The sequence below is a fragment of the Asterias amurensis genome, chromosome 3, assembly GCF_032118995.1.
Source record: "Asterias amurensis chromosome 3, ASM3211899v1".
NCBI classification, from domain to species: Eukaryota; Metazoa; Echinodermata; class Asteroidea; order Forcipulatida; family Asteriidae; genus Asterias; species Asterias amurensis.
In genome coordinates this window covers 22680315-22707494 of record NC_092650.1, presented here as the reverse complement: position 1 = coordinate 22707494, position 27180 = coordinate 22680315, and the positions used below count along the sequence as shown (strand labels likewise).

Genomic DNA, 27180 nt, shown 5'->3' with positions numbered 1-27180 from the left:
GACTTGTGTATGGTTGTGTAGTTTCCCAATGAGTTGTGTATGGTTGTGTAGTTTCCCATTGACATGCGTATGGTTGTGTAGTTTCCCATTGACTCGGTATGGTTGTGTAGTTTCCCATTGACATGTGTATGGTTGTGTAGTTTCCCATTGACTGGTGTATTGTTGTGTAGTTTCTCATAGACCTTTTCGCAAATACCGGGCCGTGTGCATAAAGCTTGGAATTAGGTGCATTGTGGTCTAGCTCGTTTCCAAATTTGATCCATATATATCCCACAATGCACCTCATTCAACAGTCTGCGCTTGCGCATTGGTATTTGCGACAAGGTCTTTTGACATATGTGTATGGTTGTGTAGTTTCCCATTGTCTTGTGTATGGTTGTGTAGTTTTCCATTGACATGTGTATCGTTGTGTAGTTTCCCATTGACTGGTGTATTGTTGTGTAGTTTCTCATAGACCTTTTCGCAAATACCGGGGCATGCACGTAAAGCTTTGAATTAGGTGCATTATGGTCTAGCTGGTATCCAATTCTGATCCATATATATCCCGCAATGCACCTCATTCAACAGTCTGCGCTTGCGCATTGGTATTTGCGACAAGGTCTATAGACATGTGTATGGTTGTGTAGTTTCCCATTGACTTGTGTATGGTTGTGTAGTTTCCCATTGACTTGTGTATGGTTGTGTAGTTTCCCATTGACTTGTGTATGGTTGTGTAGTTTCCCATTGACTTGTGTATGGTTGTGTTGTTTCCCATTGACTTGTGTATGGTTGTGTCAATTCTCATTGACTTGTGTATGGTTGTGTAGTTTCCCATTGACTTGTGTATGGTTGTGTAGTTTCCCATTGACTTGTGTTTGGTTGTGTAGTTTCCCATTGACATGCGTATTTTTGTGTAGTTTCCCATTGACTTGTGTATGGTTGTGTAGTTTCCCATTGACTGGTGTATTGTTGTGTAGTTTCTCATAGACCTTTTCGCAAATAAAGGGGCGCGTGCGTAAAACTTGGAATTAGGTGCATTGTGGTCTAGCTGGTATCCAAATTTGATCCATATATATCCTGCAATGCACCTCATTCAACAGTCTGCGCTTGCGCATTGGTATTTGCGACAAGGTCTTGAGACATGTGTATGGTTGTGTAGTTTCCCATTGACTTGTGTATGGTTGTGTAGTTTCCCATTGACTTGTGTATGGTTGTGTTGTTTCCCATTGACTTGTGTATGGTTGTGTAGTTTCCCATTGACTTGTGTATGGTTGTGTTGTTTCCCATTGACTTGTGTATGGTTGTGTCAATTCTCATTGACTTGTGTATGGATGTGTAGTTTCCCATTGACTTGTGTATGGTTGTGTAGTTTCCCATTGACTTGTGTATGGTTGTGTAGTTTCCCGTTGACTTGTGTATGGTTGTGTAGTTTCCCATTGACTTGTGTATGGTTGTGTGGTTTCCCATTGACTTGTGTATTGTTGTGTAGTTTCTCATTGACTTGTGTATGTTACATATATATATATATACATACAGATAAAAACAAATTGTGAAGTTTGATTGGTCAAGAACCAATCATATGACGTGCAACAATAACTTGTGTATGATGGCTGCACAGCGTGGCATGTAACATGCACTTTGTTAATCGGTGTACATAACCTGAATCGTTCCCAGCATTGGCCGATTATCAGCGCTTAGTTCGAAACAGCCGCAGGTTCGAGGGAACATGCTCCGTCAGAAAATGTTTTTCTGATTATAAATTCCCAGGCCACTGAAATGTTTTGCATTCATACCAGTCCATGTCCTTTTGGTTGTTAAACAGAGTGCCCTTTGTACAAAAATTTGTTAGTGTTAATGACTGTACATTGACCACCTCTTACTATCTTGGTTATGATTTATGTGTACTGCAGCAGTATTATATATTAATTCTCAATAATATAATATGAGTAGGGTAGATGGCCTGAGCTTTCGATTAAAACTGGAACTTTTTCAGAGGCATAAACAAAGGCATAGGCAAAGTACAAAAAAATACATATCCATTTATAGAAAAAGGGGGAAGGAATCAAGGGAATGATCCAGAGAAAAAAAGCAGGAAAATTATAGTCAATCAAAGTTTCTATTTTAGACACTCTCTACTTTTCAATTCTCACTTGTATATTCGTGTACCTCAGTTACATATTTATACATACAGATAAAAAAATACCTCGTAGCTACCTTGTAAATCATTCCTCACACTAATTTTACCTGACTACCGAGGCTATAAGTGAGTGGAGCTGTGCATTGGTTCTCCCCAATGCCACAAAGTTTGTTTCCCAGGCCATCCGTTTTCCTCTTATAAAAAACAAGTTTTCTTTTTGTATCTTGGTGGGTTCCATAGTCTTCATCACTAATGCGGCTGCGGCTGGTTTGCTACATGGGAGCAAAACGTGAGAAGTTCAGCATACTTATAAAAGGGTTAACTATCAGTGATTAGGAGTGTACTCTATGCAGCCATCACTTCTTCTTGTCCTAACATACATTTCAAAATGTTAATGGGGTACACAATTTAGTACATCGGCAACCTACATGACCTAGGCCCAATTCTGTAGAGCTGGGCAAAAAGTGCCGAAACACTTCAAAATCGTACATATGACATATTTATTTCCGGTAACATACCTCTGACAGGAGTTGTGGGGGGGGGGGGGGTGCGGGAGAGTTGAGCCATACGGAGAGTTGACCCACCCCCTAAAACACCACTATCTAATAGAGTGTTTGAGTCCATATGCCCTCTGTCGGTAGTGTCTAACCAAACTTTCGTTTCTTACAAGACTTTTTCTATAATACTTACAAGTTTAGCAATGAATAAAGTGATAATTGTGTCTAATATATAGCCTAAATATTGTTGTTTATTATGGTAGTTTTAAGTGGATGTAATTTGATTGTATAAATCCAAATAAGTCACATGTCAAAATGGCTCTCTTAAAGGACAGTTGAGCCAATGAGCAGGGGAGAGTTGAACATAGGAAATAGCCATGATAAAATTAAAATGGCTTACTGACGTGAGTTATAAATATTTTTAAGTTGTTTAATCAAATACCATTCTTATAGCAATAAGCGTATTGTTCTGACTATGGGTATAGGCTACGTTAAAACGTTGATATATACTTTTCAAATATAGGTTTTCTCGGTCAATTTCGTCAAATTAACAGCCAATTTAACACCAAGCTATTCTGCTTCGCGCGAAATCGAATGCTACTACTGAAAAGTGTCATTCGATTGGTCAAAATGCAATGTTGCGTCACTTGATTTAACAAAACAATGTCAATTTAACACTTCATCAAAGCAAAAGTGCTTAAGGAATTTGACCCGACTCCGAAATTGAATGGGCGCTACGCACAAAATGTGATTAGAATATTTTGGCGTCACAGAAACCATCTTTTGTTAAACCAGCTTTTAAATAAATTGACTTAGTTTTCACCATGAGTCGCCAAAGAAAAACTCATTAGCGCCCTCTTGTGTTAAAAATATGCCAGGCTGGAAATTTTTTCAACTTTCGAAAACGTGTTTATAATTTTGACAAAGAGAGACGTAAAGGAAATTAGATACGTGGTGTTTACTTGAAGGAAAAAAATGAATCTCTTGTCCCAGTACGTTACCATACTGTGGCGGGACCGGGGGTTGGGGCCAAAAGGTCTGGTCTCGTTCGACGGGGACACCGACCCCCGGGTTAATTATCACACCCCAAAATATATTTATGAGCCCTGGTGCTCAGGTGAGTGGCTACCCGAACACAAGGGGGGGGGGAACTAATAACGAGCGGCGGCTAAAGCCTGCGGGCGGTTCGTTTGGTGGAGATGTACCACCACCTAGACTTGGATTAACCTCAACTAATAAACGAGCAATTAGGAAACCTCAAATAACCTCACGAGGATTCATAGGTTCCAAGGCACAATTAGATGGTTTATTTCAAGTACAATAATCAACAGATAATTAACAGGTTTATAATCATAACACAACCCAATAACCTCGCCTTATAATAATATCAGGCCCTTAGACAATGCAATCAATAAATGCACTAAACCTCATACACAAGTATACACAATTGGGCCCAAGTAACAGGTGAACCTCACACCTCATACAAGTTACACAATCTTCTCAAATACAGACTATGCCTCACACGCGTAACTTCTAACCCACAAAAGCTAAGCAGGAGGGAAATTCCCCAGGAACCTTCCAGCGATAAACAGTGTGCCTCACCGAACCACATACAAGTCGTGAATTCAACCGTTTTCTCTACCCGAGATGCGGTTATTCGCCCTCACACAACCTCAGTATTCGCAGTTCCAACGCAAGGAAACACCACACACGCTCCCGTTGCCAAAATCCAGGTACACCAACTTATTAGTTACCTCGGTCTTCTATCTATACGGTCGGCGGTTCGATCCTCGATCCCTCGACAACACAGCAACACGTAACCTCACTCCCTAAATGCTAGACTAGCTACACATGGAAAGGTAAACTTCGAGATCAGATAACACAGCACGCCGCAGAGAGAGAGCATGCCTCCAGCGCCGCCTGTTTTATAGCCAACGCGCAGACCCCACGCGACGCATAAAAAGGCGCAGTAGACTGATGGCCACAGTCCATCAACTACGCTCAACTTATACCCTGTTCCGCCACAATGTTTTTTCGAAACTGATCTTTGTGGCATTCGCCCCAAATTGAGTGGTGTTTTTCCATTAATTAAGTGTTTTGTTATGTGGATCTGATTTAGTTTCGGTCAAGATTTAATTAATACAAAAATGCCAACCCCCCCCCCCCCTTCAATAACATCATCATACTATAATTTTCAATGAAGGATGGTTCTGTGTCAAATATTTCATTTTTAAGCTTTTCATACAATACAAAATTAAATTGCGAAAATCCCTTCAGAAAATAGGCTTTGATATAGCAAAATTAAAAAGTACAAGTGGACAATTATTAGAAAATCTAACTTCCAGGTGCACCAATATCGAAGGCTTACACATAGAACAGACCAACAAAACAAAAAAGGAAAATCATACACAAAATTCAATTTAATGATAACTTTTCTATTTATTAGAAACTTTTAAGAGTTCATACCCTTTCAACCGAGCCAGCGAAAGCCAATAGACACAGAACGAATCCTTGTTTCTTTGGTCACAATTCAATATAAACTTGAAAAGTTACATCTTCTGAAAGGTAAAAATTGTTTTGCTGTTTTCTCAAAGGTTTCAGCAAGCATTTGTGATTTAACTTTTATTTATAGGAAGATTGTTTCAGCAGTAGGTTTGTTCCGGACAACAATTATATATACATGTAAAACCGGAGGTCGTTGGTACATGGTTCAAATCCCGCTTTAGTCAATTTTTCTTTGTTCAACCCAAAATCATTTACATGTATATATATATTATAAAAAGGGTAGTTGGCCTTAGCTTTCGATCCAAACCAGACCTTCTTCAGAGGCATAAAACAAGTACAAACAAATTCATATCCATTTATAGAAAAAAAAAGAGGGGAAAGGGATTAAGGGAAGGATCAAGAAAGAGGCGGGAAAATAAATAAATATGTACATAAATATATATTTGTTTTTGTTACGAGAGAAAATCTGCAGTTATTCCTTGAAAAATTACAATAAAATGACATTATTCTGATGCACAAGAATATACCTGGAAGGAACATTACAGAATTGTTTTTGCTAACAAAACCGTTGTTGGCAGTGTGCGCACTTTATGTAATCCATCAACATGTACATAAAGTGACAAACCTGTAGAAGTTTCAGATTGATCAGCCATCTGGGTCACGAGAGAATAGTGAAACACTAATTACAAATTTTGCATTACATCGATGCCAAAACAAAACTGAATAAATGCTCACTGAGCAATTAACTCCAAACGCAAAATTAGATTACTTATTTCTCATCAAATATGACATTTCAGACAAAAATATGCTAAGGGATGTTTTCTGCTATCATCATCATTAGGTTTTATGTAAATCTGTGATATTCACAATTTTTGTTTTTTACTAATTCTGTAACATTCCTTTAAAATCACATTATTGATTTGAATGATTTTAATGATTCATTAATGATTTACAAAACAATTAGTTTACAAGATACAATTTAGAATGCCACAAATATTCAAGTGGTGCAGCAAAACTGATGGAAGCAGCCAATTCGGTGCCAATTATAGTGTATAGCTCAAAAATGAGTAAAAGCACTATAAGGTTTGATCAACTTTATTTCTGAGAAGATTGGAATGTGCATTGGAAATACAGGTCGGTACACTTATTTCCCCAAATTGGTCCCTTTTGTAGTTCACAAGTCTTCACAAGCATTACTCATAATAGTAAAATTTGAATACAGTTTGGTCATTTGTGGTTACTCGAGCTTATGGTTTTAATACTGTATGGTTTTAATGTTGATACGTACAATAAACTAACCTGTAAAAATTTCATTTCCAAAATGTGGTTGTGTTTTTGAGATATTGCCGAAAATCCGAATGTGTCCACAAAGGAAAAATAATTCCTATTAGGAATAAACAATATAAGAAGCGTTTCTGCCAAGAAACTTTTATCGGTTTCAATTTCTTCTTTTTTTTTTTAGGGGGGGGGGGGGGCGGGCGAAAGAAATGAAGTGAAACTATGAAAGGAAATGTTTCTCAAAATGCTTTATACTATTGAAAACTGCTTTAGGCTTCTAACCTCTAAGTGTTTTTTTCTCTCCTTTTTTTTCAAGCATATTTTCTTGTCTTTAAAAACCCCAAAACAAAACCGTTTTACAAAGAGTTCTGATAGAACCAGCATTTGATAGGGAAAGCATTTTTCGATTTCAGAGAAAGAACACTTTAAAAAGAGCTAACAAGGGGTAACTAAAGTTATTGATTCAGTTTGTTCATTATTTTTCAACTGGCTGGTCTTGAAAATGTTAAACCCCAGCAACAGGAACCAACTACAAACTTCTCTGGGAAATGAACAGATTCTCCTAACATTTCCTTCAAATATGCCTATATACATGCTGTTATGACAACAATATGTCAGGACTCCATCAGGACGGGGGTGAAAACATGCTGCTTCTGTGTACCATATACAGGAGCAATCTCCTCATGCTCACTCCAGTTGCAGATAAGTTGCCAAAATCAACTGCCTGAAATTTTTAAGATAAAGAATAGGTAAGAAGTTAGGCAACAATGATGTGGATGCAAGGAAATTATGATGCATAGGTAAGTCTAGAATTGTTCAAAAATAGTTGTTGGGTAGTTCGGAGAATGCTTAGTCAGAGGGCAAATGATTGTTCGATGGTTGAAAGTGGCCTTATCAGATGAAAAACGCTTCAAAACTTACCTTCAATTGTGTTCAAAGTATACCCTTTAAATTTTACCCACAAATTTTGTTAATGTTAATTTTGTTTAAAATGTATTATATTAAAAGGGCAATTTCTTTAAAGATATTTGCTTCCTTGCCTCTTGAATTCAAAACCCCCTCCCATGACCCACCTGTATATGCTGTGATCAATAACAAAAACCAGATGTTAAACTTATAAATGACAATCACAGAACAAAGACAAATCAACACAAAACTGAAAAAGCTTACATTAATAACAGCGTCAAAATTGGCAAGTAGGAATATGCCACAATCATGTGTGTTCACTTGCTGATTCACCTGTAGAATTGGTAGACAAAGAAATATAAATGCTGATAAAAATGTGTAACATATCTTGTTGTAAATTACAAATTTTGTTCTTTTCCATCCAATGTGTACTACACCTTTTTAATGCATATTTGCATAGGAAAAACTCACATTTGGACATACATGAAAGCCATTATACACTTTCGGTAAACAGTATTGTCCAAGTCCCACACTTTGTGTATCGCAACAAACCTGTGAAAGTTTAAGCTCAATCGGTCATTGGAGTCGGGAGAAAATAACGGGAAAACCCACTCTTGTTTTTGCGCGTTTCGCCGTGTCATGACATGTGTTTCAAATAAATCCGTAATTCTCGCTAAAAATTGTTTTACTGTTTTCTCAAAAAGTAAAGCATTTCATTGACTAATATTTCGAGAGAAGTATTTCACTAATACCTTCTGTAAACCCTGTAAATTAATTGTAATTTTTTTTTTTTTTTCTGTACCGAAAGGGTCCAATTGCTATAACTAATACTAGTATAACAAGTACTATTTATCAGCGTTTGAAGCAAATGTGTTCAATTTTTCTTAAAAGTTGCTTTTTTGGAATTAGACAACTATGTATAGGTAGAGTCTTCGAGTTGTTATATTTCAAGCATTAAGGATGACGATAGTACAATAGTTCAGAGACTTTGAGAGAACAGAAGGAAATTAAAATGAATGTCACATCGAGTTATCACTAAATTGATGTATGTCTATTTAAAAAAGAAATAAAATCTATAAAGTTTCTGTGTGAACTGCTTTACCTTAGGAATATCCATGATGAATACTTGTTCCTGTACCTGGGCTCTTTCATCAGCACATCGCTCAACCAAATACAGATATCTGTATGGAGGAAAAGTGACAATTATGATACATAATATTGTCGTCAATAGCCTAGTTTGGTTTTAAAATACGCCTTGTCTATGCCCAGGATTTCAACAACAATTTAATATAACATCAAAGTTGATATGTAAAAGGTTGTTTGAACATTCACAAAACTTTATGATGAAAAACAAACCAATGATTTGCAAATACAAAGTTATGATGCAATTGAAGCATCCCAATGAAAACTACTTCAGCAGTTTCTTTGCTTATTTCGATTCAGCATTGTGTACTTAGTGCAGTTCAAGTGTAATTGAAAACAAATTCAAATGGAAACTATTTGAATTCTGGGCAATCAATTTATAATTTTTTTAATTTAGTATTTATGACCCGCTCTGTGAAAATGAGTCAGATGTATAGGCAATTTCAAGAATTGAGTTATATGCATGGCTAGAAAGAACACATCAGCAGCAGTAATTTGGTGTATGTCTAAGCTTTGGGGTGTATCGCGCTGCTGATTTACTCCCGTTTGAAACTAGCCACTACACCATTTTTGGTGAAAAACGAAAAACAAGTAAAATAATATTTTAAACTACCATTTCGTGCAAAAGGATACAAATTAGACAGTATGACCACAAAATTTTTGTATTCATAGCTGTATTGCCTAAAAGTCAGTGTTCTTAGTAAAGGTTTACCGTGCAACTATAGATCTTAAAAAGGGAAATTCTATTTTAATTTTTATTTATTTCCATTTTCCACATTAAACTGTCCATAACTTAATAATGCATTGGGCGACATCTGACTCATTTTCACAGAGTGGGTCACATTTTGTATCTGTGAAGTGGGTGACAAAATAAAATGTGTATCGTAATTCTCAATCTTGTGAGCATGATGTTGTTACTAAGTACAGTACAACAAAATTATTTTCAGTTGTTTGCAGATTAACTTTGAGTTGAACAAACACAAATTGACTCAACAACCTATGAGTTATTGTTCCGGCGGTTTACTGACTGATATATATTGCCTGATATTGGTCGTTTCCGTATTTTGTCATTATCTTTGTTCAGCATGGCAGTCAGATGCCATACAACCAAGTTCAGAGATTGTTACTCAAAACACACTCGATTTGCAATAAAGTAGCCTCATTTTAATTATGCCATACCTGGTGACGAAAGAGTGCAGATGGTTGTAAACTTCTACTCCATGAAACCCAGTCAGAGAATCAAGAATATACAACCTTAAAAAAAAAAAAAAAAAATTAAACGTCCTACTTCATTTTATTGAATTTGGGTTAACTTTAATTGCAATTAAAAAAGTAATTTAGTCTGATTAAATCATTGCTTAATTTATTACATTACTTTACTATAAAAAAAACCACATAAAATATAAATAAAACAACTAAAAACTCACGTATTGGCCTTCTTTTGCACTACAACACCAACCCAGTGGTTCCTGAAAGTAACAAAGAAACAATACAATGCCATTAGCACAAATTTGAAGTGTACACAGAGACAATGATGTTTAGATCACACCAGGCAAAAGCGGCACTCAGACATGAAATAACTACACAAAACTAAAATAGCAAAATTTTACTTGAAAGTAACTATAAGAAGGCTAGCTAACAGAGCTTGCAATGCTAAGCTTGAAGTTTTTACGTCAACAAAAGTTGAAATACAGCATGTAATTATCGAAGTATTCAAAATGATATAGAGGATGGATGTAACACTTACAGCACACAAACTGGAAATAATATCTTCCCAGTTTGTTGAAGATGAAGGGCAGTTGTTCCCACTGTCTTTAGGTGTTCCTGCATCCGTTTAACAGCTTGGTCGTCCTTTAGTGTGTGCAACCAGCTGTTTGGCTGCAGGAGCTGGCCAACGAAATAAGGTAGTACAAATACATCTTGTCGTCCAGCCGGTCCATCATTGATGATGTGCCTATATATCAAAATAACAGCACGATTTAATCATATATTTTTAGTTTGGGGTTTGGGGTTAAAAAAAAAGGTTTTACTAGAGCAGGTTTTGAACCAAAGAACTCCAGTTTAACGTGCCGGCGCTCTGAACCGAGCTATCTAGCAATCAGCAAGAAAGCTGTGTCCCAGATCGAGACTAAAATGCGCGGTGAAAACAACCAAAATGCAAGGTTTGTAGGTTATTGTGGCATGACTTACAATCTTACGTTCGAACAATAAGCCAGATTTTGTAATTGTTAGTTGCTACATTACCTCAAAAAGAAATCAATGCAATCCCCTGAGATATCCTCTCTTCTTCGAAGGCGATTCATATCGCCCATAGTTACCTGCGTGCCATCAAACTTTGCAACACTAAATAAAATAATACAATGCAAAACAATACAGAATAACAAAAAAGAGCAAATTTCAAATCATCCACAATATTGCAGAAGCAGATGTTTCTTATACTAACTTATAATAATAACTCAAAGTGTTAAAGCCTTTTTTTCGCTAGTAAGTACACAAAGTTAAAAGTAAAAAAAGGTTTGAGCAAACAGACTTTATGACAACCAATACTTTATAATTTGCACACAATACAGGACACAAACACAAGTTTTGACAAATGATGCTGTTTGTAAATGACAAGCATACAAACTTTTGCATATGCCATGGCAGTGCAAAAAAAGGTGTAACATGCAAGCTTTTTTTGTGCAGTTGACAGACAGGAGATAAAATGTTGGGTTCCTTACTCTAATTACAAACATAGACATATCATTCATAATTTTTATGAAAATGAAAGCATGTGACTTTCCCAAATGTATTTCAAATTTTCGAGTCATTTTAACCATAGAAAATGGCTAAAAATCTTCAATTGTTAGATATAATAAATAGCCATAACGAAAGTTAAGCTTTGATTGTTGTTCACTTAGCACAACAATTTATCTACAAGTTTAGATTTTATTTATTTATTTATTTCCCTTTATTGTTTATCTTTACCTCATCTGTCATTTTTAAATCTATATTAATTTTAATGTGTACCCCAGATGTGGGGCTACAGATCTACGGATCATAGTATGTATTTGCTTTTGTTGTCCCTTGCCCATCTTGGGGTATAATGTTGTCAATGTATTTTGTTTTGTTCTGTTATTGCGAATAATAACAATAACAATAACAATAACAATAACAATAACAATAACAATAACAATAACAATAACAATAACAATAACAATAACAATAACAATAACAATAACAATAACAATAACAATAACAATAACAATAACAATAACAATAACAATAACAATAACAATAACAATAACAATAACAATAACAATAACAATAACAATAACAATAACAATAACAATAACAATAACAATAACAATAACAATAACAATAACAATAACAATAACAATAACAATAACAATAACAATAACAATAACAATAACAATAACAATAACAATAACAATAACAATAACAATAACAATAACAATAACAATAACAATAACAATAACAATAACAATAACAATAACAATAACAATAACAATAACAATAACAATAACAATAACAATAACAATAACAATAACAATAACAATAACAATAACAATAACAATAACAATAACAATAACAATAACAATAACAATAACAATAACAATAACAATAACAATAACAATAACAATAACAATAACAATAACAATAACAATAACAATAACAATAACAATAACAATAACAATAACAATAACAATAACAATAACAATAACAATAACAATAACAATAACAATAACAATAACAATAACAATAACAATAACAATAACAATAACAATAACAATAACAATAACAATAACAATAACAATAACAATAACAATAACAATAACAATAACAATAACAATAACAATAATAATAATAATAATAATAATAATAATAATAATAATTATAATTTATTAAAAACCTGAGAAATCTCACCTGGTCATGTCATTCAAGGTGCAGCAGATAAACGTAATTGTCTGTGCTGCTTCAAGGGAAACACCAGTGCATAGACAGTGAAACCTACTGGCACACTCTTCGCACTGAATCCAGGTGTTAGGATGCTGCTCTGCCTGGCACATGTTAACATCCCCAAGGCAAGCGTGGCAGAAGTTGCTGGCCTCTTCTTCAAGGTTAAATTCCTTCCCCTTAAAGCCTGACTTTCTTGACTGATGACCTGGAAAAGAAGTAAATTGATATCTTTTTAGTCACACCTCGTCTGAAGATTTAGCCTTTACAAAATTACAGAATGAGAATCATAACCAAAGCAAGGTTTAAACCATTGAGTGGACCTGCAAGTTGTAAAGCAAACAGAAGCCAAGGAGTTGGAATAAAAAAGAGGAGAAACACAGAACCATGGGTCAGTGTTTTATGCATTGTATTATAGTCTAAAACAGACTGGAAAAAAAAGAATGTTAGCCAAATTAGTCGAAAAGTGGCACCCTTCAGGATTGATTGGTCAAAAAGTTTTGTTGGCAAAAAAATAACCGGTGTGTCCAATGAAGACAACACAGCAAATATTAGTTCAGAAGAAATGGACACCTACAACTTCGCATTTACAAGAAATTAAATGGTTATTTTACATAATGAAATAAAAAGAACTATGTACCGTTTTTTTTTCTTTAAATGGAGGAAACCTTGGCCTACTTCAAGTTCACATTACACATGGTGGTACTACTTACGGCGTGGCACAATGGGGATGAAATGGTTCATGACCCCATTGGAGGATAATTTCACCCACATAACATGCACAATTGGCAGGTCATCGTGCTCTGAGCATGCACATGGGCTTAACAGTGCATCACACCCTGGGGCTTGGTCCTGTGAGTGCTGCTGAATGTACACACCCAGATATCCAGCAGCAAACAACACCTGAAGGATGCCTGTTTGGGAAAGTTGAATTCTGATTCAAACACAGACAACTTGTTACACAGCTTAATATAGCAACCAAAAAGAAAGGCTTCACAAATAAATAAAAATGCATTTTCTGAGTAAAGAGTAGTAGTTGCCATTGATCATCTACAGAATGGCTCGTGATGAGGTGAATGATTTGCTTTGTATAGCACAGCAATGCTACACAATGTATCAGTTGCTACCAGCAAACCTCCATTTATAGCTACTAAACTCAGTCAACAGAAAAATACTGCGGGGAAAACAAAACATATTCAGTTGTAGTAGTTTGCTGCGACATGGCTACAACATCACTCCCTAATGATAGTATGTTTTAGAGAAACATGTTTAAAATCATTAGAATGTATAGACCATGACAGTTTTAATTTCAGTACATGTATGAAAAAAAAACTCTAAGTACAGACACCAGATCCATTTCAAGACAAACAATAATGATATGTGGTAAAATCTTTAAATTCTTAACAACTTGACACTTCTTCTTGAACAGCTGTGCAGCATTTATATTTCTCTTGTTGGAGCACATTAATAAAAAAACACCACACAGGCTTACAAGGTAAAGTTCACAGTAGTGTCCCCCACAAACCCAACCAGGTTATATTCACCAAGCAAATTTCAAATCCTATACATTTTTGTATTTATGTAATGTAAGCCCCAAACCTATAAAGCACTAATGTTTCAGAGAAGGGATTAAACCAGTAAAATCAATATTGTATTTTATTACAGACAAAAATCCGAACACATACCAGAATACGAGTTGGCTTTGGCTGTTGAAGCTGCCTGGTTTTGTATAGTGTAGCAAAGTATCTCCTTGGCGGACCAATCTGCTACTGATGTGCCAGGTTCAGGCTGAACACACATCATATGCATGAAGGCACAGGCAGCTTGCACACTACTGCAATCCTCAAAGTACTGTGCATAAAATGGGTTTAAGAACAAAAACGTACAAGATTCATTCATTAATAACTATTGAACATCACATTCATAAAACAATAAATAATTGCGATAGAAGAGGATGCCTAAGGAGTTGGTGGCAGGAAGAACAGCATTTACATTAATGCTTGAAAACAGCATGCATGGGAAAGCGTTCATATCTACAACAAATTCTTGGTAAATAACAAATAACATTTAACAAATGTCACGCTGTGAATGATATTAAAATATTGAGTGAACACATTTAAACACACACGATATTTATACATTTTTAGAAAAGTACTTCATGACCTAAATATTTAACATGAATGCTCAGCAAATGTTTATGACTCTCTACAAAAATTAAAAAATTAAAAAATGTACAAACAAACAAATTTTAAATCTGCTAGGTGATTTTTTTTTCAAATTGGTTCCAGTTTTCAGTATATTTCCCTTAATAGTATAATTGCATTAAAACTGAGCATAGGGACTTAAAACGAAGCACATACCCTTGACACATAATGGCTTGCATGGCATACACTATACACAGTCACTGCCAGACGAAGATATAATGAAGCTTCCTCTGTCCCGTGGAACAAAACACTCAACGAGTGAAACAAACAGTCACCGTCTCCTGTACTCCTTAGAGCAGCAAAGTTGTGAGGCATTCGGACAAGCTTTGAGTGCCTAAAGTTTGTGATAAGGAATTTACCAAACATTATGCAATAATACAACAACATAAATTGTTGCATTCTAAGAAAAACAAATCAGTAAAATCAACCAATAGACAAAGTTGAACAAACATATTAGAGAGTGTCAATAAAGTAGAGGGTAATGTATTAACAGGTTGAGTTGTAGGAACATGTTTATGAATATATGAATACACCTGGGCTAACCTGGAGGGTCTGTCAATGAGAGCTGACTACTAGAGAAGAATATTGATAATACAATGAAAATTTAGGACGTTTTAAAGGGCATGGGAAAAGTGTAGACTGACCAGATATTGGTGGTGGTCCATTGGGGCCTATCGGGTGTGCATACCTCAGGTGTGATTTATGTACTTGTGTTGGAAAGGAAGTCTGACAGAAGCTTTTTAAATGAAGATTGATTTGGTTAAAATGGGGTTAAGTTGCTCCTTGGAGCTGGAAATTATAAAATAAACACTAGTAGTGGTAGTTTAATTTAGGGCTTTTTTTACAGTAACATTGAAATAAACTTTTGTGTAGAGGTTGAAATTAAGTGACTGTTGCCATAATCTGATGATTGTATAAATAGCAATTACTTCCGTTTAAGCCAGCTTTAAGTTTGATATAATCTTTTCCAATGTCAGTTATAAAAACATTCCATTGATCATACACTATGTTTTTTTTAACTGGGCAACACAAGATGTTCTTCGATTATACTTCTTAAGATATGAGGGTGGGTATATATGGGCAATCAATCTTTCATTCATTTATCCATCACAATGGTAAAGATGAGGACAAAATGTTTCTGGAATGTTATTCCAACAGTTCCTAATAGAGTGCATGTTTCCGAACTTGAACTGAGAATTCAAGCCTTTATTATGTAAATGAAAAAACTGCATGGTTAATTGGTTTATAATTTAATTAACAAAATGTTTAAAGAGGACTTTAATTGTACTAATTTTGTTTAGGAGATACATTTTATGTTAGTCATTTGAACATGTACATTTTAATAAATATCAGTTTGAATGAATGAATGAAAAATACAAATGATAAAACCAACCTTTCATCAACTTTTTCAGCAGGGAAGTCTGACACACTGAGGTTTTCTCTTGGAACCGGCTTTTGATTGTTGACAATATGGATCATATCACTGCATATAGTAGTCAGGTCCTCCCATGACAAAGACTCCATAACAGACAAACAAAGCTTGTAATCTCTCATCTGTTATAAAAAAGGGCAAGGAGGTATTAGCACCTTCTACAGATTACAACAGATAAATATAGCATTATGAGGGATCCCTCAAATAATGGAGGTAGAAGCTCATATTAAGCCTCAAACTAGGTAACATATGCGTTACATTACCAGCACCTTTGAGAAAACGTAGTGAAAAAGGGGAGAGGGGTGGGAGCGAAACCACATAATCTGTCTGAAGATCTGATTGAATTTGTGCTCACACAAGTCTTTTTGATGCCTCTTTTTCTGAACCAATTGTTATGGAATTGTATTCCAATAAGCTAGGACTAACACGTCTATTGAGTTAAGAAAAACAACCAACCTTAAAACTATTCATGATTCTCTCTGAAACAGAGGGTTGAGGAGGTTGATTTGTTGATGAGGTGGAAGGTCGCTGATTTTGGTCTGGGCATTTTGACCCTTTCTTGAGAGCAGATTTGTAGGCCTGGAACACACTGCTGAGCTGATGGCAGTGCAGCTTTGACCCACCACCTAGAAAATAGATAAAAATTAACGAAACAATATCTACGTGATGTGTGCACATTTCAAGTATCTCAATAATTAACAAACAGTTTAGACATTGTCTTTAAAATGGAGCACATTTTTATTATCTTTCTCTCGACTGTGTCATTAAACAAGCTAGTTTTATGGCTGATGGTGCACCCTATGGTGCACCAGATTTATCCATCTTCTTTTAAACCTGATTTTGAGTGAAACAAGGATAAATGCACTAGAGTGGGACTTGGACCAACCACCTCCAAATTAACGGGTCGGAGCTCTACCAACTGAGCATGTCTAGCCCAATGCTGGCAGTCCCCCAATTTAATATCTTTGTTGTTCAGGGTCCCAGTCAAAAGACATTCAACCACAAACTGCCGTGTTAGCCAAGGATCACACCCAAGTTTACGAAACAACTTAAAAGGGGATGCAACTTTTTTATATCAGATTTTAAATACAAAGGAAACCGAGTGGGTAATTCTACGTTATGTTTTGTTTTATCTGTGATTAAGTTTTTGGTTTTATAAAGAGATAGGCCCTCATACCACTCATCTTTGTATCTGAAACTTCTCTTGAAATTGAGAATCGGATATTTCTGTTCTATTGTGATGTCATTATTTAGTTATGACCGAACTTCCACCCAGAGCCTGGTGGTGAGAAGGTCATTGTGGTAGTAATGGGTATTCCTGGAATACTAAGGTGGGTGTGGAGGTCAGTGGTCAGTGACCTACCTGGACTCAAGGATGTGGTTCTTGCCTCATTCCAGGAATGACCACTCCTCAAGGAGTTGAAGGGAACTAAAAGAGGGATTAAAATAAATAAGTTACTCTTATCTTGGGGTACCATATGTAAACCCTTATGTAGAAATCCACAAACTGCATGCAGAAGAAGTTAACAACAAATTGTGTTCTGTGAGGTTTTGTGTTGAGTGAACAGTATGTAATGATATTGTTCTGCACAGCAGTATGGCACAACGTGGTGGCAGCTGAAAATGGAGCCATGGAGTAGGACAACATTATGTGATCTATTCAGTCATACAAATACACAACTGCATGTAATCAAATGAGACATTTATTGACGGCAAAATACAAACAAACCTGGTATCCAGTTGGGGGACTGAAACGGCACTGTAACGGGCCACCATGAAGGCCTGTTTGCAGCTGTCCAGAATGCACTCCGACCTGTTAACATAAAATTAATATAGATATCAACAATTGTGCATCAATCAGTGATTTTCTATTTTAAAAGTTTTTTTTTTTTTACAAAACAGTGTAATATATACACCAATTAGTACAGTGTATGTAGCACAAAACAACAAATTGAGAGCTTAATTCTTATACCTTTTGGGTTGCAAACTGCTGTGATCAGCCGTCTTAGAGATGGTACAGTCAAAGTGTCACATTCAGTGTGTAATATCTCGTCTAAACTGGGTGTCGTCCGTCTGTTGGCATGAACTGAGAGGAAGGAACATTACTTTATTGTTTTTAAAGTTCACATAGGCCTCAATGGTTTCACTAAAAAAAAAAGGTTGTGTGACACAAACAATAAAATATATACCATAACTGTGTAACCACTACATATGAGCTTGTTTTACCTGAGTGCTTGACACTATAGCATACTTTTGACCATGACAATATTGAAAAAGAGTGTATAAATAATTTTAGTAGGTAAAGGGTATAGGCAATCACACACAAAATATTAGACTCACCTTTTTGATTTCCAATGAAAGGAGCAGGTCGGGTTTTTGCAGCTTCTTTAAACTTCGAAATTACAAACTTGTCCTCTGCAAAAGTTTGCATGAATGACGGACCTGATTTAAAACACAAAACACAAAAAAGGGTAACAATTCCATATCAAATCATATATATATGCACTTATTTAATGCAAGGAAAAGACGCAACAATTTTAAAAAGATAACTTACCACACCATTCAAGAAGTCCCTTATTTAGACGCATGATGAGGAAGGGAGATGTTGCATTTCCTTGGACTTCAATCCACTTCTCAGCCTATTAAAACAAGAACAGTTAAGGGAAAAGTTAACATAAAAAAATTATAAAATTAAATAATGTAAAGCAAGCATAAAATTATTTATCGATTAACAGCTACTGTAAACTTAGATTCTGCCTTAGTTTCATGCAGATTTCTATTCAAGGTCCCCAGGTTAAATAACTGCACTCCCAGTCATCATTATTCTACACTCCCTTACTCCCACTGCTATGGAACAAACACTAAATATGTACATGGAGTGTTTATAAGACGCTGACTATAATCAGCAGGCCTGCCACATATATTTGGCCCTTTATGCCAAAAATAGAGGAAATTTTCTTAAGTACAAGGTCCACAAACTTATGGTTTATGCTTTCATTGCCCACGATAATGATACAATTTCGCTCACTTTGGAAATAATTTAAGTATAGGAAGAATAGTCATGCAATGAGTCAAGATTTGATACCCTGTGTATCAATGTCAGAGAGGTAACATGGACTTTTAATGAGTAAACAATGCTGGCACTTGGGTATGGGGGGCACCACCAATTCAAGGAACCTTGGGAGTGGAATGTGTGGTGAGGATGTGGCAGGACTGAGTATGGGTTGTTAATAGACCCTTCCCATGAAATATGTAAATTGCACATAGCGCGTGCGCACTAACGTTTTGGTTGGCAAAATGAGGGAACATCGCACTGTTTTGTACACGGCTAATGGGTGCGTGACGCAGACGCGATTGTGCGTCTGCTTAGTGCACAACTCTATGGCGTTTGCCAACCAACATGGTCTGTACGCATGCGTGAATGTAATTAGCATATTTCATGGGAAGGGTCCATTGGATTGATCAGGAGTTAGTGATTAACAATAATTGTTTATCTCTGTTGTGTGAAATCCCGTTATTCTAATAAGGTGAGACATATCTGACAATATGCATACAGAAAGCAAGCGAATTTCCCATGTAAGCCAAAATCTCTGAATTTGCTCTATGATTTGACTTGACCAACCTAATTTAGCTTTGTAATGCTTTTCTTTTCAGCAAGATTTGTCCTATATTTCCTTATGCCTTTAAAAAGTTGTGATAGTGATCTCGCATGTAACTTTTTTGTATTTATTTATTTTAGTGTGCAAAGGTGGAAACTCACAATGGTAAAGTCCTGACGGAACAGGCGACGCGACGGCACAACGCGACGCACATCTGTCGTCTTTAGCACACCATGTTACGATATACCTTTTATCTGGCATACACAAGTTGACTTGTAGGCATTAAAAACAAAAAAGGTTTTCCAGGTCAGTGGCATTAAATCAACAACTTGTTTCTTATTGAATCTGTGTGAATATCACAGACCTTCATCGAGGATTTATAAACATTCACCCTGGTACCCGCTTCCCAAGGCTAAGTGATTGCCACATAATTGCTGTTGTCAAATAACGGAAGTGTTGAAGAGCAGGGGAAAAGTGTTACTATAGGCCTATTGTTTCTTATTTGAATTCTCAAGATAGTAAACTTTTACAATTCAAAGTTTATTTCATTAATGACTGGCAAAACCTCATGTAATGACTTCACGCCTCATTAAATTATTATCAGATGGGACAGATCTTGTTGAAAATGGCTTCTTCCCAAACTGGTGATTATACACCATGGCCTAGTCTGCTCTTAAACAAATCTGAAAAAGTTGTTCACCAGGAACACAGATGCATTAAGCATGATGTTCAAATACCTGTATATAATTCTTACCGTTTCAGCAAGTTTCCTCCACTTTCGCCTATTGTATTGGATGTTTCTTGGAGTTAGGCCTCTCTGTGAATACATTAGAATTAAAAACATACCATGGGTATCTTGTTTACAACATGAATGACCAAGCTCGCACAAAAAGTAGGCTACTGCCATGCAAGTGGTCAATATTCATCAATTGTGCCACAATTCGCAACATGCATGAGATGTGCCCATCATATCCTGTCTTATAGAAAATTGATACAAAAAATATGGTTTGTAAACCATGATTTGTGAGTGCACGTTTTTATGGTTTATAAACCATGATTTCTGACTGCACATTTGTTATGGTTTGTAAACCATGATTTCTGAGCGCACATTTTTATGGTTTGTAAACCATGATTTGTAAGTGCACTTTTTTTATGGTTTACAAACAACGTTTTTGAGATGTGTAAATTTTCATGGTTTATAAACCATGTTTATTAAGAAGTCTCGATTTTCATGGTTTATAAACCATGTTTTTTAAGAAGTCTCGATTTTCATGGTTTATAAACCATTGTCACAAACCATGATTTTATGGTTCATTTGTTATGGTTTATAAACCATGATTTGTAAACCACGATTTTTATTCTTCAATTTTCATGGTTTATAAACCATGTTTTTTAAGAAGTCTCGATTTTCATGGTTTATAAACCATTGTCACAAACCATGATTTTATGGTTCATTTGTTATGGTTTATAAACCATGATTTGTAAACCACGATTTTTATTCTTCAATTTTCATGGTTTATAAACCATGTTTTTTAGATGTCTCAATTTTCATGGTTTGTAAACCATGATTTGTAAACCATGAATTTGATGCTTCATTTTTTATGGTTTATAAACCATGTTTTTAAGATGCGTAAATTTTCTTGGTTTATGAACCATGATTTGTAAATGTTTTTTGTATGTTCATGGTTTGTAAACCATAAACTTATACACAACAAATACTTTACTGGTATGTAAACCATAACAGGATTTGGCAACAGTTTCTATGGTTTACATCTAATTGCTGTAAACCATGGTAAAAACATGCCTTAAAAGTGTCAAACAATTAATGGACAAACGGCACCCCATACTGTGGCTCTATTGTTAATAAATTTGGATCTCGATTGGATCCTTTCTTACTCACTCCCACACAAGCTGTGCTTACTTGGTTGTGGCCCCCAATTTCCTGCATTTTTGTGTATCACTTTGTAAACATTGTGTATATTGATTGAGGAATTGGAAATGATGTATTGAACTAAACATGGCAACACTGACAAATTGACGAACATTCCCTTATAAATCAGATTGTTACACTACAAGTAATATTGTAAGCAATTAAAGAAGTCCTTTCTTTTAAGTTTGCCAACTATTTACTATTTATTTGATTAAACTCGGAAAACAGCACTTTAAAGACAATTTGTTCGACCTTTGCCAAAGTTTATTTGTGAGCAGGCATGAACAGCGTTATTATGCAGTGCCTGTGTAAAAATCGTCAGTCAGGCGGAAATGGGTTGAATTGGGTAAATGTTCAATAGAGCAATAGACTATAAATGGAGGTTTGATTCCTATGCCTAAACTTGAAGTGGCAATATATTCCTGACCATATGACTGATACGTATTGTTTAAAAACCGTTTTTAAAACCGTTTTAAAACCATTATCAACATCACATAAAGTAGGGCTTTAGTTCTGAGATTCAAAATGAATTCTTGTGTACTTTGGTTTTGACAAGAGTAATGAACACCAAACAGTGTGAATTCATCATACAGTTATATATAAGAACTAGAGGGCGCATGAGTGATGCTTTGTGCACAAACGCCACGGGACCGCAAGATGACAAGCGCGTCATTCTGCACGCGCGTTGAATATGAAATACACGTTTGAAGTTTTTTTTATTGAACGCTCACGCGATGCCCTTTGTTCAACTTACAAAATGGCCGCACAAACACACGCTGTGAGATAGCTTTTTTGTCAACTTAGAAAATGGCCGCCTGCTCACATACCGCGGCGCGTATATAGGCCAGTGCGCGCTCTAGTTCTTATATATAACTCTATGGAATTTATATGACTTTTGAAAAGGAAGATTGGTTGAGAGAGCCTATAGATAAATAAGACATTTTGTTTTGTCTACCTCATCGGTCTATGAGAGCATAATTAGATTCCTCCATGATGAGAGTGATGTTTTCTTGCAGTAGAGATTTTCATGATCAGATCACTCTGAAATTATTTGTTATGCAATCCAGGGACTAAATGCAATTACTCTTTGAATAGTGATTGTTATTGTTACAGACAGTGGACACTATTGGTAATTGTCAAAGACCAGTCTTCTCACTTGGTGTATCTCAACATAGACCAGATGCACAAAATAACAAACCTGTGAAAATTTTGACTCAATTGGTCGTCGAAGTTGCGAGATAATATGGAAGAAAAACACTCTTGTCACACGAAGTGGTGTGCTTTCAGATGCTAGATTTCAGGACCCTAAAATCTAATTCTGAGGTCTCGAAATCAAATTCGTTGAAACATTAATTACTTTTGAATATCCAACAAAAAGTTTAAAGACAATAGTAACACAATAAACAGAAAACCAATAGACATCTTAGAAATGAACCTGGCACCTAGGACAGGAAATGGGCAAACAGAATGATGTTGAGAAATAAACAAGGGCACCTCCATAAACTAATAGCAGGACAGACAACGTTGTCTATATGTGGGCCAAAGCTTTAGTGGCATAAACATGATTAAGATAAGGCCAAGTAAAAAAAATACCAGGTGATTGTCCGGATTAAAAAAAAAAGACCTTTTAATTTTTTGTTTTTTTCCCTAAACGGCCGCTTAGTATTTCAAATCAAACAGACCACTAATTTCTCAGTTTGAACCCAAAAAATGTACAAAAAAGGAAGCGGCCCCCCAAAAGAGGGGATGATCAAGGTTTTTTTTTTAAGGAGGGAGGGGCCTTAGGTACAATAAAAAAACAAACAATTTGTTTATTTTATCTTTTCAGTTTTTAATTCATCCTTCCCTTTAATCGGTTTTAACGTTCATCTCAACAGTCATAGACCTTATGCACATGACGTCATGTTGAGTGATCCCGAACTGGTCAAGGGTAAGTTGCCCCCCCCCCCAAAGAAGATTTTGATAACTTCGTCTCCTCAAAAAAACAAGATGACTGCCCAGTATTTACAGGAATGTTGTTTTACACATTCTTATCATTTTACATAAATATTTTTTGCCCCGGCACTCCAACTCTAATGGTAAGAAGTTTTAACAGTGTTTTTTATGGTGGCCCCGAAGGGACATCGCATAACGCAAACGTGTGCGCACACGTATGCAATGTCGTGAAACAAATCGCGAATATATGCGCACACGTATACAATATCGTGAAACAATTCGCGAATATGTGCGCACACGTATGCAATGTCGTGAAACAATTCGCAAATATGTGCGCACACGTATGCAATGTCGTGAAACAAATCGCGAATATGTGCGCACACGTATGCAATGTCATGAAACAAATCGCGAATATGTGCGCACACGTATGCAATCTCGTGAACCAAATCGTGAATATGTGCGCACACGTATGCAATTTCGTGAACCAAATCGTGAATATGTGCGCACACGAGTGCGATTTGTTTTGCAATGTCGTGAATTTTATTGCATACCATGTTGCATACCATTAGGATGATGTCAGACTTGTGGATAATTTGTTACCGATCTAGGGAGTACTGTGGCGCTACAGCAGGCTCCCTCTGTAAAGCATGTGTATACCCAGGAACTTGGCACCAGGCCAAGGACGACCACACGCCTCGCTTGCCTCACAACAAAGACTACTGCTGCAATGACTACCGCTTATCTCACTGTTGGAAAGAAACCCCCCAGATCATTAGACATTTTATTCAAAGGTATGCAACATGGTATGCAATAAAATTCACGACATCGCAAATAATAATCGCAGACGTGTGCGCACATATTCGTGAATTGTTTCACTACATTGCATACGTGTGCGCACATATTCGCGAATTGTTTCACGACATTGCATACGTGTGCGCACATATTTGCGAATTGTTTCACGACATTGCATACGTGTGCGCACATATTCGCGAATTTTTTCACGACATTGCATTCGTGTGCGCACATATTTGCGAATTGTTTCACGACATTGCATACGTATGCGCACACGTTTGCGATATGCGATGTCCCTTCAGGGCCACCATAGTTTTTCAACCAACATTTTTAAACAAAAAAATGACAAATTTCGCGGACAACCTTCAGGAAAACGGCCATAATTTATTTGCTGATGATGTTTGGCACCTTATTTTGGGTTAGTTGGTATAATGATTGTTATTCTTCACATTTATCAACAGAAATTGGTAATAATGAGAAGTGATATAATTATTTGGTTATTGCAAAGTTGAAGTGATCCCGAACTGGTCAATGATCCCGAACTGGTCAAATAACTGTAATAGCATATCACTGCTTGCAGGGTTCCGAAATTAAATTAAAAACATTTACCTTTTGGTGTCCAGCAGAAGAAGTAGATGGTTTGGGTTCAGAATTAGATGGTTTGTCAGAGGGCTTAGGCTCAGAAGTACAGTCTGCATTCTCATTTTCCGAAGACATAGTGGGAATTCTTTAGTATACACTACCAGAAAAACCATTGGGCAATGTTTCAGTGTTGATGAAACGCTACGCCACGGCCATACGATGCACGTCCAGTGTGAGGAGTATCGTGGTGTGCCAGGGTGTCACATGCAGCATCCCCCTGCATGCCCCGCCCCCTGTCCGGCCGGTCCACGGAGGACAGCTACCTAAAACTTCCGAAAATATTGCATATTCATTTATCTAACGTCGACCGGCCGACCACACACAGTACACACACCCAATCGCTGAGTGTCGGGGTCATGAATATTCAAACTTATGCTGCTCAAATTTGGTTAAAGACATCGAGGAAACAAAGGCTCAAAGAACCAAGTTTACTACGCAATTCATTAACGTGACGGAATACAGTAAAATGGAAAAAAAAAACCAATGAAAATACAATTCCTATTTAACAGTAACATGTTAATAGCCCTAAATCTAAACGCAGCATAACGACTGCAAGAGACTACGCATATTTTGCACATGCGCACTTCAATCACAACCATTCGTGGTTTTGCTTCATACGTCTGATCTGTTCAGTTATATGCCTCCTACACTCTGCTAGCTGCAGCCGCAGTGTGGAAGGCTGATCTCCGCCAACAAATAAACTCTTTTCAGTAGGGCGTTATCGCCCTATACGGCGTTATAACGCCGTATAAGGGCGTAATAACGCCCTACGCCCTTATAACGCCCTAATGAGGACGTTATAACGCTCTATTTCTCAATTAGGGCATTATAACGCCGTAATTTAGGGCGTTATTACGCCCTAATAGGGCGTAATATTACGGCGTTATAACGCCCTAATTGAAAAATAGGGTGTTATAACGCCTTAAATTAGGGCGTTATAACGCCGTAATTATAACGCCGTAATTTAAGGCGTTATAACGCCCTATAAATTAGGGCGTTAAAACGCGCTATTACGCCCTATAGGGCATTATAACGCCCTAAATTATGCCGATATAACGCCCTAATTGAGAAATAGGGCTTAATAACGCCCTATTAGGGCGTTATAACGCCCTACTGAAAAGGTGTTTATTTAATGGCGTAGATCAGCCACCGTATGTTTTTTTCTTTTATAGTTATCTTGCAACTCCGACGGCCAATCGAGCTCAAATTTACACAGGTTTTGTTATTGTATGCATATGTTGATATACACCAAGTGAAAAGACTGGATTTTGACAATTAGCAATAGAGTCCAGTGTCTTTAAACTCTTTGTAAAATCAACCGTGACCCTCAGCCCTCAGAAATGTTACTCCCCGAATCTTTGATATTGATTCAGTTAGATATACATGTAAATAAACATTATATTATTTACTCTTTTATACTAATTGATTTCTTTCTAATTTCTATACACTTCACTAATGGGTTATTTTTATACAAATACCTCCAACAAAAATTTGAAGGGACTGTCTTTGTTATAAGAGTCGGGCGGCTCACACAAAGATATATGCGACCAATATCTTAGCTTTTGTCCAATGTCAAAAAGCTGTTTAAGATGCTATGTCAGATTTTTGGCAGATTTGACCCTAAAATTTTGTTTTTTGATGGGGGTCGAGAAAGTTACAAGCTTTCTTTTCAGCCATTGCGCGAAAAAGTCTGTGCATTATTTGAAGCAGTGAAATAAAGTTCTAAAAATTAGTTTTTGTCGGGATCCCGACCAATTCTTATGTGTTTTATAAGAAACATTTAACAATTTTGCATGGTTACGGACCATTAAAAGTAAAAGTTAAACTTTTTTTCGTTAGAGCGAGTGATACTCTTTGAAATACCTTTCACTAAAAAAAACATTTTTTAATGTTTGTGGCTAAAAATCTGAAATAGCATCTTTTAGCAAAATACACTGCTCGAACAAAATTCTTTGCTTAGCAAAAATTGTGTGAGGCGCTGCAGTCGAAACAAAATAAACTTAATCCAAGTTTGGCTGTTAATCAGTTTCTGTTATGCAATTCTCATCTGTGCTTGCAGAATTCATGAAATTGGGACCCGAAATGCCTTTTTCACAAGTAAAAAATAAAGTGGCTATGTACAATCAAAACTATACAACAACTTCACTTTGATCTTTATTTATTTAAAATTTAAAACTCTCCCAAACTAAAAAGAAATTGTAAGGGAACAAACGAACCATACTCATCTTCAATGGGGAGTACACA

The 27180-nt window shown here is 36.2% G+C and overlaps 1 protein-coding gene across 1 annotated transcript; it reads right to left on the bottom strand.

Moving 5' to 3' along the window:
• Nucleotides 1-6586: 6586 nt before the first annotated feature.
• Nucleotides 6587-25118, bottom strand: LOC139934840 (uncharacterized). The gene is made up of 20 exons (XM_071929247.1): nucleotides 24904-25118; nucleotides 20392-20454; nucleotides 18593-18677; nucleotides 18379-18480; nucleotides 18011-18124; nucleotides 17768-17851; nucleotides 17402-17467; nucleotides 16495-16664; nucleotides 16000-16160; nucleotides 14763-14940; nucleotides 14088-14253; nucleotides 13116-13316; nucleotides 12373-12610; nucleotides 10690-10788; nucleotides 10193-10399; nucleotides 9873-9914; nucleotides 9625-9699; nucleotides 8405-8483; nucleotides 7567-7635; nucleotides 6587-7120 (listed from the first exon to the last, which is right to left on the bottom strand). Exons 1-20 carry the CDS (start codon nucleotides 25009-25011, stop codon nucleotides 7022-7024), a joined length of 2406 nt encoding a protein of 801 aa, XP_071785348.1. The 5' UTR covers nucleotides 25012-25118; the 3' UTR covers nucleotides 6587-7021.
• Between the last annotated feature and the right edge of the window lie 2062 nt (nucleotides 25119-27180).

Bases quoted from the DNA above. Each gene is read 5' to 3' on its own strand.
- LOC139934840 (XM_071929247.1), bottom strand. From the start codon at position 25,011: ATGTCTTCGGAAAATGAGAATGCAGACTGTACTTCTGAGCCTAAGCCC. The intron at 17,852-18,010 runs GTATAAGAATTA...TTATGTTAACAG, and splicing joins AGCAGTTTGCAACCCAAAAG to GTCGGAGTGCATTCTGGACA. The intron at 10,400-10,689 runs GTAATGTAGCAA...TTTGATATATAG, and splicing joins TGCATTGATTTCTTTTTGAG to GCACATCATCAATGATGGAC.